At 38.6% G+C, this 18,294-nt stretch overlaps 1 protein-coding gene across 1 annotated transcript; it reads right to left on the bottom strand.

The window, feature by feature from the left end:
* Window positions 1-2,908: 2,908 nt before the first annotated feature.
* On the bottom strand, window positions 2,909-17,638 carry LOC139447865 (uncharacterized). Its single transcript, XM_071229343.1, has 2 exons — window positions 17,319-17,638; window positions 2,909-4,542 (listed from the first exon to the last, which is right to left on the bottom strand). Exon 2 carries the CDS (start codon window positions 4,517-4,519, stop codon window positions 3,356-3,358), a length of 1,164 nt encoding a protein of 387 aa, XP_071085444.1. The 5' UTR covers window positions 4,520-4,542; window positions 17,319-17,638; the 3' UTR covers window positions 2,909-3,355.
* Between the last annotated feature and the right edge of the window lie 656 nt (window positions 17,639-18,294).

The following is an 18,294-nucleotide window of genomic DNA, read 5'->3' as shown; positions in this document are numbered from 1 at the left end:
CCACAGATCAATGTTACGTTCAGAATCATGTTAAGTCAGAAACCAAAGACATCAAATGGTAAACAAGAAAAGTATGAAATAACAACATTAGGAAGCAGTGACTGTAACCTGAAAGCGGTCTCGGTGTCGGAGGATTCGGTCACTCCCCAGGATCAAATTTCATCCTATGATCAAATCACTTCCCCTAGGATTATAACACCCCCTTGCCACACCAGGCCTCTGAATTTCGGTGTATTCGAAATCTATATAGTGGTTGACCTGACCCAGATAAGGGTATCCAAGTTTGTCTTGATGTATTTCTCAAAATGGAAATGGTTGTTATGTTGAAAGTTTTATCTAGGCCTGATGGTCTATACCTCCCTGCCTTGAGCAACGTGTTCATTGTGAGTGAGGCTCACTTGGGTACGTACACCGACGGGGGAACTACAGAACGAATAGGTACATGTGTATTTGCTAAAGGGTATCTGGGATTGCAAATTGCAAATACGTAAGATGTAAAACTTCTCTGCTTATTTCCTGCACTTGTGCTGAAATAAGAGCACTGTGCTGATTTTCGGTAAATTTCGTTATAAAAACACTTAATATAAATCAGGTCTTTGAAAGGCATTTAGTGCTGATACACATAAGGAAGAGAATATATGGATGTCAACTTCTTTATTATAAGGAACACAACGTTAATGACGAAGGAGTAAGCATATACTCCGAAACGTTGTGTTCCTCATAATATAGAAGTTGACATCCATATATAATCTTCCTTAGTTTATATAAATGTTTCGTTATGAAACTAAGCCTTCTTAATGACGTCAGATCCCAACAAAACGTTTGATGTTTATATGTTCTATCGCCAATGTGGCGAAATACTTCTATCGTTACGCCGTTACACAATATTAATGTACTGTCTCGTCATGAATCTATTTCAGTCATTTAATCCCATTGGTAGCTAATGTTTTGAAATTATCACTATCAGATAGCCATGATACCAAGTGTTCGCGAAAAGGTGAGCGTATCCTGCCCCACCGTCACCGCGTGACGCTCTTTTTAATCCTCATAGAAAGGGCCGCCTCCGTGGTCTTGTGGTAGAGCGTCCGCCCGGAGAGTGGAAAGTCCGGGGTTCGATCCCCTGCAGCGTCATACCAAAAGATGGTACTTTTTGTTACCCTGTCTGGCGCTCGGCATTAAGGGGCTAAAACAAGGACTGGTCGGCTCGGAGTCAGTATATTGTGTCTGAGTGGGGTATTCATGTTAAATTTGTGGCATGGTATCTCAGTGGGCTAGCACTATAAATCGGCATCAGTCGGGACTAGTACACACAGCCACGCAAACACGTGCATGCACGTCGCTATATAAGTGCAATAATCTTGGAAGCAACGTTAAACCCAATTTCACCTCACCTCACCTTATAGAAAGGGCATCTTCGATTATACCTGAAAAGTTGTGACATGTGGACATCAAAGGCTGATGTTGCTGAAATAGTGTTCAACATCAAGGCAAAGATAACTACTGGAAAGCTGATGTCATCCCTCTTGTCGCACGGTCTTGTGGATAGATTTTTGACACTTTTATGCATCCTTTGAAACTTGGATAATCCTTATTCATAGACCTGAGCACAAAACAGTTGGGTCAGTTTCACTGACCTCTTATAGTCTTCCGTGTGTAAATCAGTAGAAGGGAATTTGCTAGTTGGCTGTTATTGAACGTTATCAGACCATCGATACATCTGAAACTTAAAGTTCAACGTCTTGGACAAATTCACTCGTTATCATAAACAAGTGTAGTTAACGTGACAGCTATTTTGTCTTCCCAAGTCTGGTAAAGCAAATGATAATTAAATTGTGTCTTTTGTTCCAGTAAATGCATTTTTTTCTAATATTAGATATTTTGGTTGTCCTTCCGACGAAACTTCTTCAGGGGAATTGGCACTGAATAATGCAAGGGTTTGTTTAATGGCGGTGGAGTAACCTAATGCTTAAAGAGTTAGCTCTTCACTTCGAAGACCCTGGTTCCATTCCCTACAAGGGTAAAATGTGTGAAGCCAATTTCTGGTTTCCCCTGCCGTGACATTACTGGACTATTGCTAAAAGCGGCGTAAAACCATACTCACTCACTCACCATTACATTGCCTTTCACGCCCAATGGAATCTATTTCGTTGGATACTCGAGAATGGTTTTACATTTTATATAGATTAGTTATTTATCGAATTAAGGTTAACTTTCTTCTTTTTCAACGTATGGGCTAAGTTGTCTAGCTTCATGCTTTAATATATATTTTGTTTCTCAGCATACTTCCGAAAATGAAGATCGCCAGCAGCAATAAATATGGAGATACCGGGTCTCCTTCTCTACATCCTCCTTAATGATGAAAAAACGAAGACAAATTGCCCTTCTGTGCAATGCATTAGGTGGCACTATTAATGTTGTGTGGTCAAAATGCTTTTCTTTTTTTTAAATCTGCTCATAAATTCCGTATAGAATGTGTTGAAAGCCTTTTCAAAGTCTACCGACAATGATTGATTTCTCTTTTCCTGTTCTTTGGTTTTGAACCATTCAAAGACTAACATTACCGCTTATACTGTTTATTTTTCCGGAATATTGAGTTTTCAGTCTCCCTCGAAGCCAGTTTTTCAATAAACCTTTGTGCTGTAATTAGATATTAGAATTTTATATCATATGTAATGGCACGTTTCATCAATACATTTCAATATCCTTTACTGAAAAATGTGCTATTATTTTTTATATCTATTTCAACGCGAATAAAACCAAAATACTGTTGAAGGATCCTCTATTTGTTTAGAATCTGGCTGAGACGTAGGCTTTTGAGGGGTTGAGGAGTAGATCCGGCCAAATATCCTGCAGAACTGTGACGGAATGTTTGTCAAATAACGGGAATTTGGCCAGGTTGATGGTGCTAGTCCGCTGTGATACCATGCCACAGTTTAACATGACACCCTACTCAGACACAGGCTAGTCCGCGCGGACCAGTCCTTGTTTTACTCCCCAATGCCCGAAGTCAGGCAGGGTAACAACATGTACCATCTATTAACGTCTGTTAGTATGGCACGACCAGATGATCAAACAACCGACCTTCCGATCTCCGGTATGTAGGTACTTGGATGTAGATACAGTTTGTTGTTTATTAAGTGTTTAACTTCACTGGCAATAATACTAGTATTCTACCAGTATCACGTACGACGGCCTGTAAGCAATAGAGTTCGGGCCAGATATTGATATTACAATCATCGGGCTCTTATGACAGACGTGTGATTTGGAACCTATTCTAAACAGGATTCAGTGCGGGCATCCACACAGTGTCCTACAACAGACACCAGGCGTATGTACATACTGGCACCTATCGCACCTACCAGAACTGTGGAAAAAAACCTTTATCGCTAAAAGAGCACTTTCGGTAGGCGGAATTGCTAGCCATACAGTACAGATCTTTATCTGTTCCTCGCATCATGGATGCGATTCGTCCAAGTCCGCTGTCTGTCATAAAGAATACGTCACATGATGACATTGTTTGTTGATCAAGAATCACTTTACCAAACCCCGCGCATGCGTAATCTTTTGCATGATTGTCACGATCAACATGAACTATATTCCCTTCCAAATCTTGGATGACATCTGGAAATAGCCTCTTGGCGTCCTGTCGCACGTTCTGGGAGTCTGTAGCTACGAACATCCGATAGAGGGCGCTGTTGTTATACTGGCGGAGGAAGTTCCACACCACACTAACGTTCAAGGGTGTGGGAGTGTACCAATCATTTGGAATGGTAGGATTACCCCTCACACGCACATGAGCACACACGAGTTTCCTCCCGTTGCTACGGGCTGAAGACTGATAAAGATCAAACCTTTTCTGGATTTCAGGTTTCATTCTAAACAACCGTCGTAAAACAATATTGTATATGTCAGTTGTTGTCTGATTGTGTGCCCACCGAAGAGACTTAAATAGTGGATGTAACTTTAGATAGTTAACCATTTCTTGATTAACAGTAAAATGTGTGACATCAGAAGGGAATTCTTTCTCTAAATCAAGAGATTTTGCAATTTTGTCTCGTAGCTGAAATGCATCACCGTCAATTCGGGTGTATTTGCTACTTTTCATGCCACTAATTTCAGAACTTTGTAGAATCCAATTAACTTGGTTTGATTGGAGGAAATTCCCGATATCACATGGAACCAGCATGTTCACTTTGAACTTCCGGCTTAACATTTGTGAAATAATGAAAGCACCGACAATTCCTTCCTGTCTGTCCCCTAGACCACCACAGTTACCGTTGGCACAGTCATAGATGAAATATTTCTTTTCCCACCGAGGCCTGACGAAATATTCCTCAGGAGGGGTTTGTGTTACTGAACCACTGTCATTATACCCATAAGAAACTTTTCCGGTCAAGACTTGAAATGTATTTTCACTTAGAGTTCCCTTGATTATATATGAGTAGACGAGGGCTATAAGAACCAACAAGAAAATGAAAACTATAGTACGTTGCCAGCAGCGTTGGAAGCTGAGATGCATTCTTGTGTCTCGAACTGTTATCTCTGAAAAGAAATGAAAGTTCAAAGTAATGGATAACACAGCATCACCATTAACATGAAAAACGCATATGCATCGGCTTCACTAAGAGCATCAGCATAAACATGACATACGCAGATACACTGGCTTCACTTAGAGCATCAGCATTAACATGACATACGCATATACATTGGCTTCACTAAGAGCATCAACTTTAATATGACATACACATTGGCTTCACTAAGAGCATCATGACATACGCAGATACATCGGCTTCTCTAAGAGCATCAACTTAAACATGACTCAATCATGTCCCTTGTGCCTTCATTTGTGACGCTTAGTCTTCTTACATGGAATGTACGTGGTCTATAATATGGTACACGTGATATATTTGCACTGTGAATTGTTTATGCCTGACAGAAATCATTTCGTCTCATGCCTGATTGATAAACTTGATGTTGATGTACTTGTGATATGCTTGACGATGATGAAGTGCTTTCACTCTTTCTCGGTGCAGATGTCCATGACTTGACAAACGAAATCGATTCAGATACTTGGAAAAGCATCATACTGTCTTTCTGTCACTTTATAATTTGAAGAACTACTTTATGTATATCTTCCAGATACCTTACTGCTCACAAAATGTACATTGTAAATTGTTTATTCATAGCACTGTATAACATGATGTCATTGCATATAGTCAAGTGATTTCATTGATGTATTGTAAATAATGTATTTGCCTATGTAAAATCTTCGGATTCAACTCTGGAGGAAATAAAGAACTTCATTCATTCATTCATTCATTCATTCATTCATTCATTCATTCCGCTTCACTACGAGTATCAACACTACCATGACATACAGCAGATACATCGGCTTCACTAAGAGCATCAACATTAACATGACAAACAGCAGATACATCGGCTTCGCTCAGAGCATCAACATTAACATGACATACAGCAGATACATCGGCTTCACTAAGAGCATCAACATTAACATGACATACAGCATATACATTGGCTTCACTAAGAGCATCAACTTTAAATTGACATACGCATATACATTGGCTTCACTGAGAGCATCAACATTAACATCACATACAGCAGATACATCGGCTTCACTAAGAGCATCAACGTTAACATTACCTACACAGATACATTGGCTTTACTAAGAGCACCAACATTAACATGACATACAGCAGATACATCAGCTTCACTAAGAGCATCAACATTAACATGAAATACACAGATACACTGGCTTCACTAAGAGAATCAACATAAACATGACATACAGCAGATACATCAGCTTCACTAAGAGCATCAACATTAACATGAAATACACAGATACACTGGCTTCACTAAGAGCATCAATATTAACATTACATACAACAGATACATCGGCTTCACTAAGAGCATCAATATTAACATGACATACAGCAGATACATCGGCTTCACTAAAAGCAGCAACATTAACATGACATACAGGAGATACATCGGCTTCACTAAGAGCAGCAACATTAACATGACAAACAGCAGCTACATTGGCTTCACTAAGAGCATCAACATTAACATGACAAACAGCAGATACATTGGCTTCACTGAGGGCATCAACTTAAAATTGACATACGCATATACATTGGTTTCACTAAGAGCATCAACATTAACATGACATACAGCTGATACATCGGCTTCACTAAGAGCATCAACATTACCATGAGATACAGCAGATACATTGGCTTCACTAAGAGTATCAACATTAACATCACATACAGCAGATACATCGGCTTCACTAAGAGCATCAACTTAAAATTGACATACGCATATACATTGGTTTCACTAAGAGCATCAACATTAACATGACATACAGCAGATACATCGGCTTCACTAAGAGCATCAACATTAACATGACATACGCATATTTATTGGTTTCACTAAGAGCATCAAAATTAACATGACATACAGCAGATACATCGGCTTCACTAAGAGCATCTACATTAACATGACATACAGCATATACATTGGCTTCACTAAGAGCATCAACTTTAAATTGACATACGCATATACATTGGCTTCACTGAGAGCATCAACATTAACATCACATACAGCAGATACATCGGCTTCACTAAGAGCATCAACGTTAACATTACCTACACAGATACATTGGCTTTACTAAGAGCACCAACATTAACATGACATACAGCAGATACATCAGCTTCACTAAGAGCATCAACATTAACATGAAATACACAGATACACTGGCTTCACTAAGAGAATCAACATAAACATGACATACAGCAGATACATCAGCTTCACTAAGAGCATCAACATTAACATGAAATACACAGATACACTGGCTTCACTAAGAGCATCAATATTAACATTACATACAACAGATACATCGGCTTCACTAAGAGCATCAATATTAACATGACATACAGCAGATACATCGGCTTCACTAAAAGCAGCAACATTAACATGACATACAGGAGATACATCGGCTTCACTAAGAGCAGCAACATTAACATGACAAACAGCAGCTACATTGGCTTCACTAAGAGCATCAACATTAACATGACAAACAGCAGATACATTGGCTTCACTGAGGGCATCAACTTAAAATTGACATACGCATATACATTGGTTTCACTAAGAGCATCAACATTAACATGACATACAGCTGATACATCGGCTTCACTAAGAGCATCAACATTACCATGAGATACAGCAGATACATTGGCTTCACTAAGAGTATCAACATTAACATCACATACAGCAGATACATCGGCTTCACTAAGAGCATCAACTTAAAATTGACATACGCATATACATTGGTTTCACTAAGAGCATCAACATTAACATGACATACAGCAGATACATCGGCTTCACTAAGAGCATCAACATTAACATGACATACGCATATTTATTGGTTTCACTAAGAGCATCAAAATTAACATGACATACAGCAGATACATCGGCTTCACTAAGAGCATCTACATTAACATGACATACAGCAGATACATTGGCTTCGCTAAGAGCATCAACATTAACATATCATACACATATACATTGGTTTCACTAAGAGCATCAACATTAACATGACATACGCATATACATTGGCTTCACTAACGGCATCAACATTAACATCACATACAGCAGATAGATCGGCTTCACTAAGAGCATCAATATTAGCATGACGTACAGCAGATACATTTGTTTCACTAAGAGCATCAACATTAACATGACATACAGCAGATACATTGGCTTCACTAAAAGCATCAACATTAACATATCGTACGTATACACATTGGCTTCACTAAGAGCATCAACATTAACATGACATACGCATATACATTAGCTTCACTAAGAGCATCAACATTAACATGACATACAGCAGATACATTGGCTTCGCTAAGAGCATCAACATTAACATATCATACGCATATACATTGGCTTCACTAAGAGCATCAACATGAACATGACATATGCATATACCTTAGCTTCACTAAGAGCATCAACATTAACATGACATACGCATATACATTGGCTTCACTAAGAGCATCAACATTAACATCACATACAGCAGATAAATCGGCTTCACTAAGAGCAACAATATAAGCATGACGTAGAGCAGATACATGGGCTTCACTAAGAGCATCAACATTAACATGACATACAGCAGATACATTGGCTTCACTAAAAGCATAAACATTAACATATCGTACGCATATACATTGGCTTCACTAAGAGCATCAACATTAACATGACATACGAATATACATTAGTTTCACTAAGAGCATCAACATTAACATGACATACGCATATACATTGGCTTCACTAAGAGCATCAACATTAACATGACATACATCAGATACATTGGCTTTACTAAGAGCATCAACATTATCATGACATACAGCAGACACATCGGCTTCACTTAGAGCATCAACATTATCATGACATACAGCAGATACAACGGCTTCACTAAGAGCACCAACATTATCATTACATACAGGAGATACAACGGCTTCACTAAGAGCATCAACATATCATGACATACGCATATACATCGGCCTCACTAAGAGCAGGAACATTTATATGACATACAGCATATACATTGGCTTCACTAAGAGCATCTACATTAACATGAAATACGCAGATACATTGGCTTCACTAAGAGCATCAACATTAACATGACATACAGCAGATACATTGGCTTCACTAAGAGCATCAACATTACCATGAGATACAGCAGATACATTGGCTTCACTAAGAGCATCAACATTAACATGACATACAGCAGATACAACGGCCTCACTAAGAGCATCAACATTAACATGACATACAGCAGATACATTGGCTTCACTAAGAGTATCAACATTACCATGAGATACAGCAGATACATTGGCTTCACTAAGAGCATCAACATTAACATGACATACAGCAGATACATCGGCTTCACTAAGAGCATCAACATTATCATGACATACGCATATACATTGGCTTCACTAAGAGCATCAACATTACCATGAGATACAGCAGATACATTGGCTTCACTAAGAGCATCAACATTATCATGACATACGCATATACATTGGCTTCACTAAGAACATCAACATTAACATGACATACAGCAGATACATTGGCTTTACTAAGAGCATCAACATTATCATGACATACAGCAGATACATCGGCTTCACTAAGAGCACCAACATTATCATGACATACAGCAGATACAACGGCTTCACTAAGAGCATCAAAATTATCATGACATACGTATATACATCGGCCTCACTAAGAGCATCAGGATTACAATGACATACGCAGATACATTGCCTTCATTAAGAGTAGCATCACCTTCAACGTGACATAGGCATAAACATTGGCTTCACTAAGAGCATCAGCATTAACAAGACATACGTATATACACTGGCTTTACTAAGAACATCAGCATTTACATGACATACGCATTTATATTGGCTTCACTAAGAGCTTTAACATTAACATGATCTACACATATACAGCATGACATACGCACATGCATCGGCTTCACTAAGAGCATTAATATTACCATGATATACGCATATACATTGGCATCACTAAGAGCATTAATATGACATACGCATTTGTATTTGCTTCACTAAGAACATTAACCTGACATTCGCATAGACATTGGCTTAACTAAGTGCATTAACATAACCGATATATACGTATATACACTTGCATCACTAAGATTAAGATTAAAGCGACATACGGATATACATTGGCTTCACTAAGAGCATTAACAGGACATACGCATTTATATTTGCTTCACTGAGAGCATCAGCATTAACCTGACATACACATATGCATCGGTTTCATTAAGAGCATTAACATGACAAACGCATATGCATCGGTTTCATTAAGAGAATTAACATGATATACACACATGCATCGGTTTCATTAAGAGAATTAACATGATATACACACATGCATCGGCTTCATTAAGAGCATTAACATGATATACACACATGCATCGGTTTCATTAAGAGCATTAACATGATATACACATATGCATCGGTTTCATTAAGATCATTAACATGATATACACACATGCATCGGTTTCATTAAGAGCATTAACATGATATACACATATGCATCGGTTTCATTAAGAGCATTAACATGATATACGCATATGCATCGGTTTCATTAAGAGCATCAACATTAAAATGACATACGTATATAAATTGTCTCACTAAGAGCATCAATATTAACATGATATACACATATGCATCGGTTTCATTAAGAGCATTAACATGATATACGCATATGCATCGGTTTCATTAAGAGCATTAACATGATATACACATATGCATCGGTTTCATTAAGAGCATTAACATGATATACGCATATGCATCGGTTTCATTAAGAGAATTAACATGATATACACACATGCATCGGTTTCATTAAGAGAATTAACATGATATACACACATGCATCGGCTTCATTAAGAGCATTAACATGATATACACACATGCATCGGTTTCATTAAGAGCATTAACATGATATACACATATGCATCGGTTTCATTAAGAGCATTAACATGATATGCACACATGCATCGGTTTCATTAAGAGCATTAACATGATATACACATATGCATCGGTTTCATTAAGAGCTTTAACATGATATACACATATGCATAGGTTTCATAAAGAGAATTAACATGATATACACACATGCATCGGCTTCATTCAGAGCATTAACATGATATACGCATATATATTGGCTTCACTAAGAGCATCAACATTAACATGACATACACATATGCATCGGTTTCATTAAGAGCATTAACATGACAAACGCATATGCATCGGTTTCATTAAGAGCATTAACATGATATACACATATGCATCGGTTTCATTAAGAGAATTAACATGATATACACACATGCATCGGTTTCATTAAGAGAATTAACATGATATACACACATGCATCGGCTTCATTAAGAGCATTAACATGATATACACACATGCATCGGTTTCATTAAGAGAATTAACATGATATACACATATGCATCGGTTTCATTAAGAGCATTAACATGATATACACACATGCATCGGCTTTATTAAGAGCATTAACATGATATACGCATATGCATCGGTTTCATTAAGAGCATTAACATGATATACGCATATATATTGGCTTCACTAAGAGCATCAACATTAAAATGACATACGTATATAAATTGTCTCACTAAGAGCATCAATATTAACATGATATACACATATGCATCGGCTTCACGAAGAACATTAACATGACATACGCATATATATTGGCTTCACTAAGAGCATTAACATTAACATGACATTCGCATATGGATCGGCTTCACTAAGAGCATCAGGATTACCATGACATACGCAGATACATTGCCTTCATTAAGAATAGCATCACCTTCAACGTGACATAGGCCTATACATTGGCTTCACTAAGAGCATCAGCATTAACAAGACATACGTATATACACTGGCTTTACTAAGAACATCAGCATTTACATGACATACGCGTATACACTGGCTTCACTAAGAGCATCAGCATTAACATGACATATGCATATACATTAGCTTCACTAAGAGCATCAACATTAACATGACATATGCATATACATTAGCTTCACTAAGAGCATCAGCATTAACATGACATACGCATATACATTAGGTTCACTAAGAGCATCAGCATTAACATGATCTACACATATACATTTGCTTCACTAAGAGCATTAACATGGCATACACACTACATCGGCTTCACCAAGAGCATTAAGATTAACATGACATATGCATATAGATTGGCTTCACTAAGAGCATTAACATTAACATGACATAGGCATATGTATCGGCTTCACTACGAGCATGAGCATTTATGTGACATACGTAATATACATTGGCTTCACTAATAGCATTAACATGATATACGCATCTGCATCGGCGTCACTAAGAGCATTCACATGAAATACGGATATACATTAGCTTCACAAAGAGCATGAGCATGACATACATCGGCTTCACTGAGAGCATTAACATTACCATGATATACGCATATACATTGGCATCACTAAGAGCATTAATATGACATACGCATTTGTATTTGCTTCACTAAGAACATTAACCTGACATTTGCATATACATTGGCTTAACTAAGTGCATTAACATAACCGATATATACGTATATACATTTGCATCACTAAAAGCATTAAGATTAAAGCGACATACGGATATACATTGGCTTCACTAAGAGCATTAACATGACAAACGCATATAAATCGGCTTCACTAAGAGCATTAACAGGACATACGCATTTATATTTGCTTCACTGAGAGCATCAGCATTAACCTGACATACACAGATACATTGGCTTCACTTAGAGCATTAACATGATATGCACACATGCATCGGTTTCATTAAGAGAATTAACATGACATACGCATATGCATCGGTTTCATTAAGAGCATTAACATGATATACACACATGCATCGGCTTTATTAAGAGCATTAACATGATATACGCATATGCATCGGTTTCATTAAGAGCATTAACATGATATACGCATATATATTGGCTTCACTAAGAGCATCAACATTAAAATGACATACGTATATAAATTGTCTCACTAAGAGCATCAATATTAACATGACATACGCATATGCATCGGCTTCACGAAGAACATTAACATGACATACGCATATATATTGGCTTCACTAAGAGCATTAACATTAACATGACATTCGCATATGGATCGGCTTCACTAAGAGCATCAGGATTACCATGACATACGCAGATACATTGCCTTCATTAAGAGTAGCATCACCTTCAACGTGACATAGGCATATACATTGGCTTCACTAAGAGCATCAGCATTAACAAGATATACTTATATACACTGGCTTTACTAAGAGCATCAGCATTTACATGACATACGCGTATACACTTGCTTCACTAAGAACATTAAGATTAACATGACATACGCATATGCATCAGCATCACTAAGAGCATCAACTTGAACATGACATTACAGTACATTGGTTGCCTATGTTCCCCGCCGAACCATAAACTTCTTCAACCATAAACCTTTCTTAAAGCTTAAGTGAGGCCTTGAATTTTATCACACAACTTTTGAGCAATTCAGCAACGCAAGTTGAAAGCTAGTATTCAACAAAAAGTGAAGCAACAAATTGAACAGTATGCAACCCAAAGATTCATAAATGTTGGCTGTACAATACACGAGTAGTCGCCCAAACACAGTTCCTCTTTGAAACACCCTACTTCACGAGGAACCTCTTTGAAAAATATGAGGAACAATGCTAACGATCGGATCGCGAAAACGCAACGCTAACGTAGTCGGGCAAACTGACATCGTTTCCTATTGATCGGGACGCATCAAGCGGTTTGCATACTGTTGGGTTCTCAGGGAGGAACGACAGACGCGGGAGTCGGGAGACGAGCCTGCCACTTGACTGGCCGTTTATTCAAGACTGTCGCATGTTATCTGTTACCTGCTAATAATCACATTACAAGAGCGGACATCTGTTGGCCTATCATGATATTATACACTTCCTAGTTTAACACTACTGTGTTTCAATTACAGATATTACACATACCGTAGTCACGCGTTGTTTGACCTTGATGCCAGTTTGTCATTATTTCGTGAGCTCATTCGTGAAGAACTCCACAAACCACTCAATCTGTAAATGTTCATACAGGAATTGAATACGAGCTTTTCAAGCCATGACTTCATTTCAATAAGTGAGACATTACTTGGCTGTTGGCAATCAGTATTATTCCAGTTCTATGACGGTGGTCTGTACAAAGATCGAGTCTGAACCAGACAATTCAGTGATTGACATCATGAGCAATGAATAACGCAATTGGGATACGATGACATGCATCAACCAATTCAGCGAATCTGACCTCCCGATTCCGTTAGTCACCTCTTACGACAAGCGTGGGTTCCTGAAGACCTCTTCTAACATTTATTGTAAAGGTTAAATAGAAGTTGCCGTTGTTGTTCTGGTGCGACGTGGTGGCTCAGGTGTTTAAGCTCACTGCTTGCGAGCGTGTGTACAGACACGCACTATAGATCCATAACTGTCTTCTTCAGTATGACAAGCTAACCGTCTCATGGACATCTCTACAGCTAGCAGACGACGTAAACGCACCCAGAGTAGTCGCCCTTGCATTACCACCAGACATGCCCGGTTGAATTCGCTGAACTACATGAACGTGGCAAACAGTATCGAGACAATATTGTCATATCATTATATTATTATTAAAAGGGGGTGGTTGGGTAGGCTTGTGGTTAAAGCGTTCGCTCGTCACGCCGAAGAACCGGGTTTGATTCCTGACATGGGTATAATGTGTGAAGCCCATTTCTGGTGTCCCCCGCCGTGATATTGCTGGAATATTGCTAAACGCGGCGTAAAACCATACTCACTCACTCACGTTTGAAAGACGTTCGTCATTTCTCATCGGGGTATATAGAATCTGTTCCTTATCTCTCAGCGGGAAACATGGGAAATAATTTCCCATTCAATAACCAATGAGAAAACTTAAAAAAGATAAAATGTATGTAATGACAGATAAAAAGAGTTAGTATCTGCACCGAACCATCGCAACATTGAAATAAGGAAGTTAGCACACGGACAAATTAATTTAGATGCCAATGAATGAGTGAGTGAGTGAGTTAATGCTTTACGTCACATCGGCAATATTTCAGCCATATCGTGACGAGATGCCATTGAAATGCAAACGACCTGTTTTTAGTTGATTTGATTTACGTGACGCCACCATTACGCTACCCTTAGAACACAGAGGCCCCTGAAGCAGGATAGTGATACAACTGAAACGCGGGACCCATATATATATAAAAATAGATGTTTCAGTTATACCACTATCCTATGTTAGAACACTACATTTGAATATTAGGCAGAAACATGTGCATCACTTGAAATGCATCAACTGCGTCAGCGAGACTGACCACCCAGTCTTGTTCGTCGTCTCTTAAGGCAAGTATGGGTTGTTGGAAGACCTATTCTACCCCGGACCTCCCCGGTCAATGCAAGGTAACATTTGTATCACTACTAGTGATCACAATAAGAGTCGAAAAGACGATATGGTTAAAAAGGTTTAGTTTGAAAAGTATCCGCCAACATATAAGTACCCTGTCAGGCCTCGATATGGGGAATTGGCTATTGGGAGCTAGCCTTGAAACAAGAGAGAAGAGAGCTGTGAGGTCCTTGGGGTTTATTCAAGCAAGTGTGTATCATTCAAGTTACATCAATTGATATATGATAGTGACGTACAATGATAATAATGATAATAATATGCTAACACGGTGTCCATCCAATAAAGGCATAATAATAAAGGCAATGTATTTAATATTGGAGTATGTACGGTAACATTATACAACGGATGCAGTATTTACTAGAATGATAACAGTAATGCTAAATAACATTTCTTAACAGCTAAATTGAGTAGTCGTAAGGTTTTAATATAGGATGTACGGTAGACTGCGCAAACTGCTTAGATGAGGAACATGACATTTACTTATGAAAAGACGGTAAACATTAATATTTGTAGTTTCAGTAATAATTATCAAAACAATTTCAGCAAATACGGAAAGTAAATACTTGATCCAAATAAAGATACGAATGTACGCGGTAGAAGATATAGCTCGGTTTTAGTTAGTGTAATTATTAGTTTTAGTAGTGATTACTTTGGTGACTACGGTAATGAATCACGGCGGCTGTGTTGCTATTGACTACGCTCTTTTCCTAAATATATACGGAGCTAGACGATAACAGCTAATGGAGTGAATACGGTAATTATATACTTAAACGATGCGCGTTTGAATGTACGTTGTTATGAAGTATAAAGGATGACTATAACAGTATTTAAATGACTACGGTAATGAAATTCTGGTATAGGCTGTGTTGTAGCGTATGTAACTATATGAGGGACGGGACTCTTTACAATATATTCAAATACTTACTTAAGGAGGATAAAACCTAAGAAATATGGAATGCGTTGTTATAGCCTATTCTGTAAGCGCACACGGAAGGTAAAGCTGCTCATATAACCTTTGATCGGTGGACTGTCGGAAAATATGGAATAACCGACCTACGTATAAAATAAATCTTGCTTGAAACAGTTGTGTTAACTCTAGGAACCGTTTTGTGACTAGGCTATATGTACGCTACGCTACTGCACGGAATACATAAACTGTATATGCATCTGGCATTTTGAACAGATGATGATAGACATAGAAGGGGAAAATAATCATGGATGTCGAAATATAGGACAGAACTATTGGTGCCGCATATTAATGACACATAAACTGGAGGAGCCCACGACGCATTACACTTCAAACAACACTGGAAAGCGCCTGAGTATTAAACGGTAAATAATATACAATGAGCAGTCATATGGAACTTGTACACAGTAGGTTGAGAGTTACAATATGGCAGTACTTATTCAACTTAACTGTAACATTTTCTAGACAATAATAACAATGAAATAAGAAGTTTAGTCATAAAATAGGAATATTTAAATATTTCTTACCTTGAACCAAGAGAGAAGAGAGCTGTGAGGTCCTAAGGGTTTATTCAAGCAAGTGTGCTGAGGACTAACACCCAAGGAGTTATATACCCCCACAGCTCTACTCGTATCACATTAACAATTACTTGGAAGTTGTAATTTCGGTCTCTGTTATCTGCACTAGGCTGTCAAAGTTGACTACACAAAAGCAGGTGGTAATAGAATAGTATCAGTATTGCCTAACAAGAGTTTATTTTAATTACAGTGTTAGAAGATGGTCAAAACCTGCGCCACTTACTTACTTATATTGGAGATTTAACGTGCGCTTTCCGACTGCAAGCGTATGACGAACACGGGCCTGCGCCAGCTGGTAACTAAACATTTATTAAGAGAACAAGGGCCGGGGCGGGCGAACGCGCGGACTGTATCTGTATCTATGGATACGTAATTTACTGTTCGCGTGAATGAGCTTGCCAAGGAGCAGCCGTCATGGTCGACCAGTGGCGATAAAAACGAGAAATGGTCTAGCGATATTCGAATTTTAGAATTTCCTAGTTTAAGTTTAATTTGTGAAAAATATAAAAAGTATAATGAAATATATGCACTGTAATAGATCTTACCTCCGCCCCACTTTAAACATCAGTGCAACAATTGCATGGGCGAACGTGGGAGATTATCTAGATTATATCGCAATTCAGGAGGTTTCACGGTATTGAAAACACAAGGTTTATACTCACAATATTGATGCTGACGGCAGAATCCCAGCCAACACGATTCCCTTCAAATTGCAGGAAATCGTGACCCAGTTACACACGTCGCTTCCGAAACAAAAACGCCTTGCTGGACCCTGTGTACGACTGCCGTGGCGTGGTGTCTTGTGTTCATGTGGGAAACATCTCCTATTCAGAGTGCTTCAGCGATAACCTAACTGCGCATTAACGATCGCTACTAGTCACGTGATTTATCTGTATATGGTTCCCTCAAGAAATCAATACCGATCGGGGACGGGAGCGGATGCCATCACTGAAAGGTGCGCGTACATTTACACAAGCTGTGGGAGTCGATACGTTAACCCTGCTGGATATAGTCTGATCCTCGGCTCGGGTCCCTGACTGATTAGCCTGCCTCCACTGCGTTGAACTGATAAGATAAGCTGTGTTTCAAGATTGTTGCTAAGAACAGCGCGAAGTCCAAAGCAGCATGTGTTTGTTCTTGTCAATTTGGACACTGACAAATGATACTCGCCGACGTTGTTATTGTAGATGGTTATTCGACATGTACGGATGTGTGTGTGTGTGTGTGTGTGTGTTTCATATCGAAAGGTGCTGAAGATGACCGCACTTCTGTTGCGTAAAACCTTTTTTTGCGTTGACCCAAACGTCCAAAATCCCTAAGATTACATTTTGCTAATCTCGACAAGATATGATTTGTTGAAAATAGCGTGCACGTTTCCATGCATGTAAAGCGGACCGTCTATATACACGATATCGTGTATAGTGGACCAATGCCGTGCAATATACACGACTGGAAAACTCCCCTCTCCGCCGTGAGACGCGAACGCTGATTGGTCTATTAATTTCCTACACAACAAACCTGGTTCCCGGTCTCAGTTGCGCTACGCTACATTGTATATTACTCCCCAAAGTGTTAACTCTACACCATAGTGCGGGTATCGTTTCTAAAAAGATATATCCAAGATAATAAAAATTCTTT

This window comes from Haliotis cracherodii, unplaced genomic scaffold (assembly GCF_022045235.1).
Source record: "Haliotis cracherodii isolate W230 unplaced genomic scaffold, xgHalCrac1.p SCAF_7, whole genome shotgun sequence".
Classification (NCBI taxonomy): domain Eukaryota; kingdom Metazoa; phylum Mollusca; class Gastropoda; order Lepetellida; family Haliotidae; genus Haliotis; species Haliotis cracherodii.
Note: the sequence above shows the minus strand (reverse complement) of the source record. Positions and strands in the feature narration are given on the sequence as shown.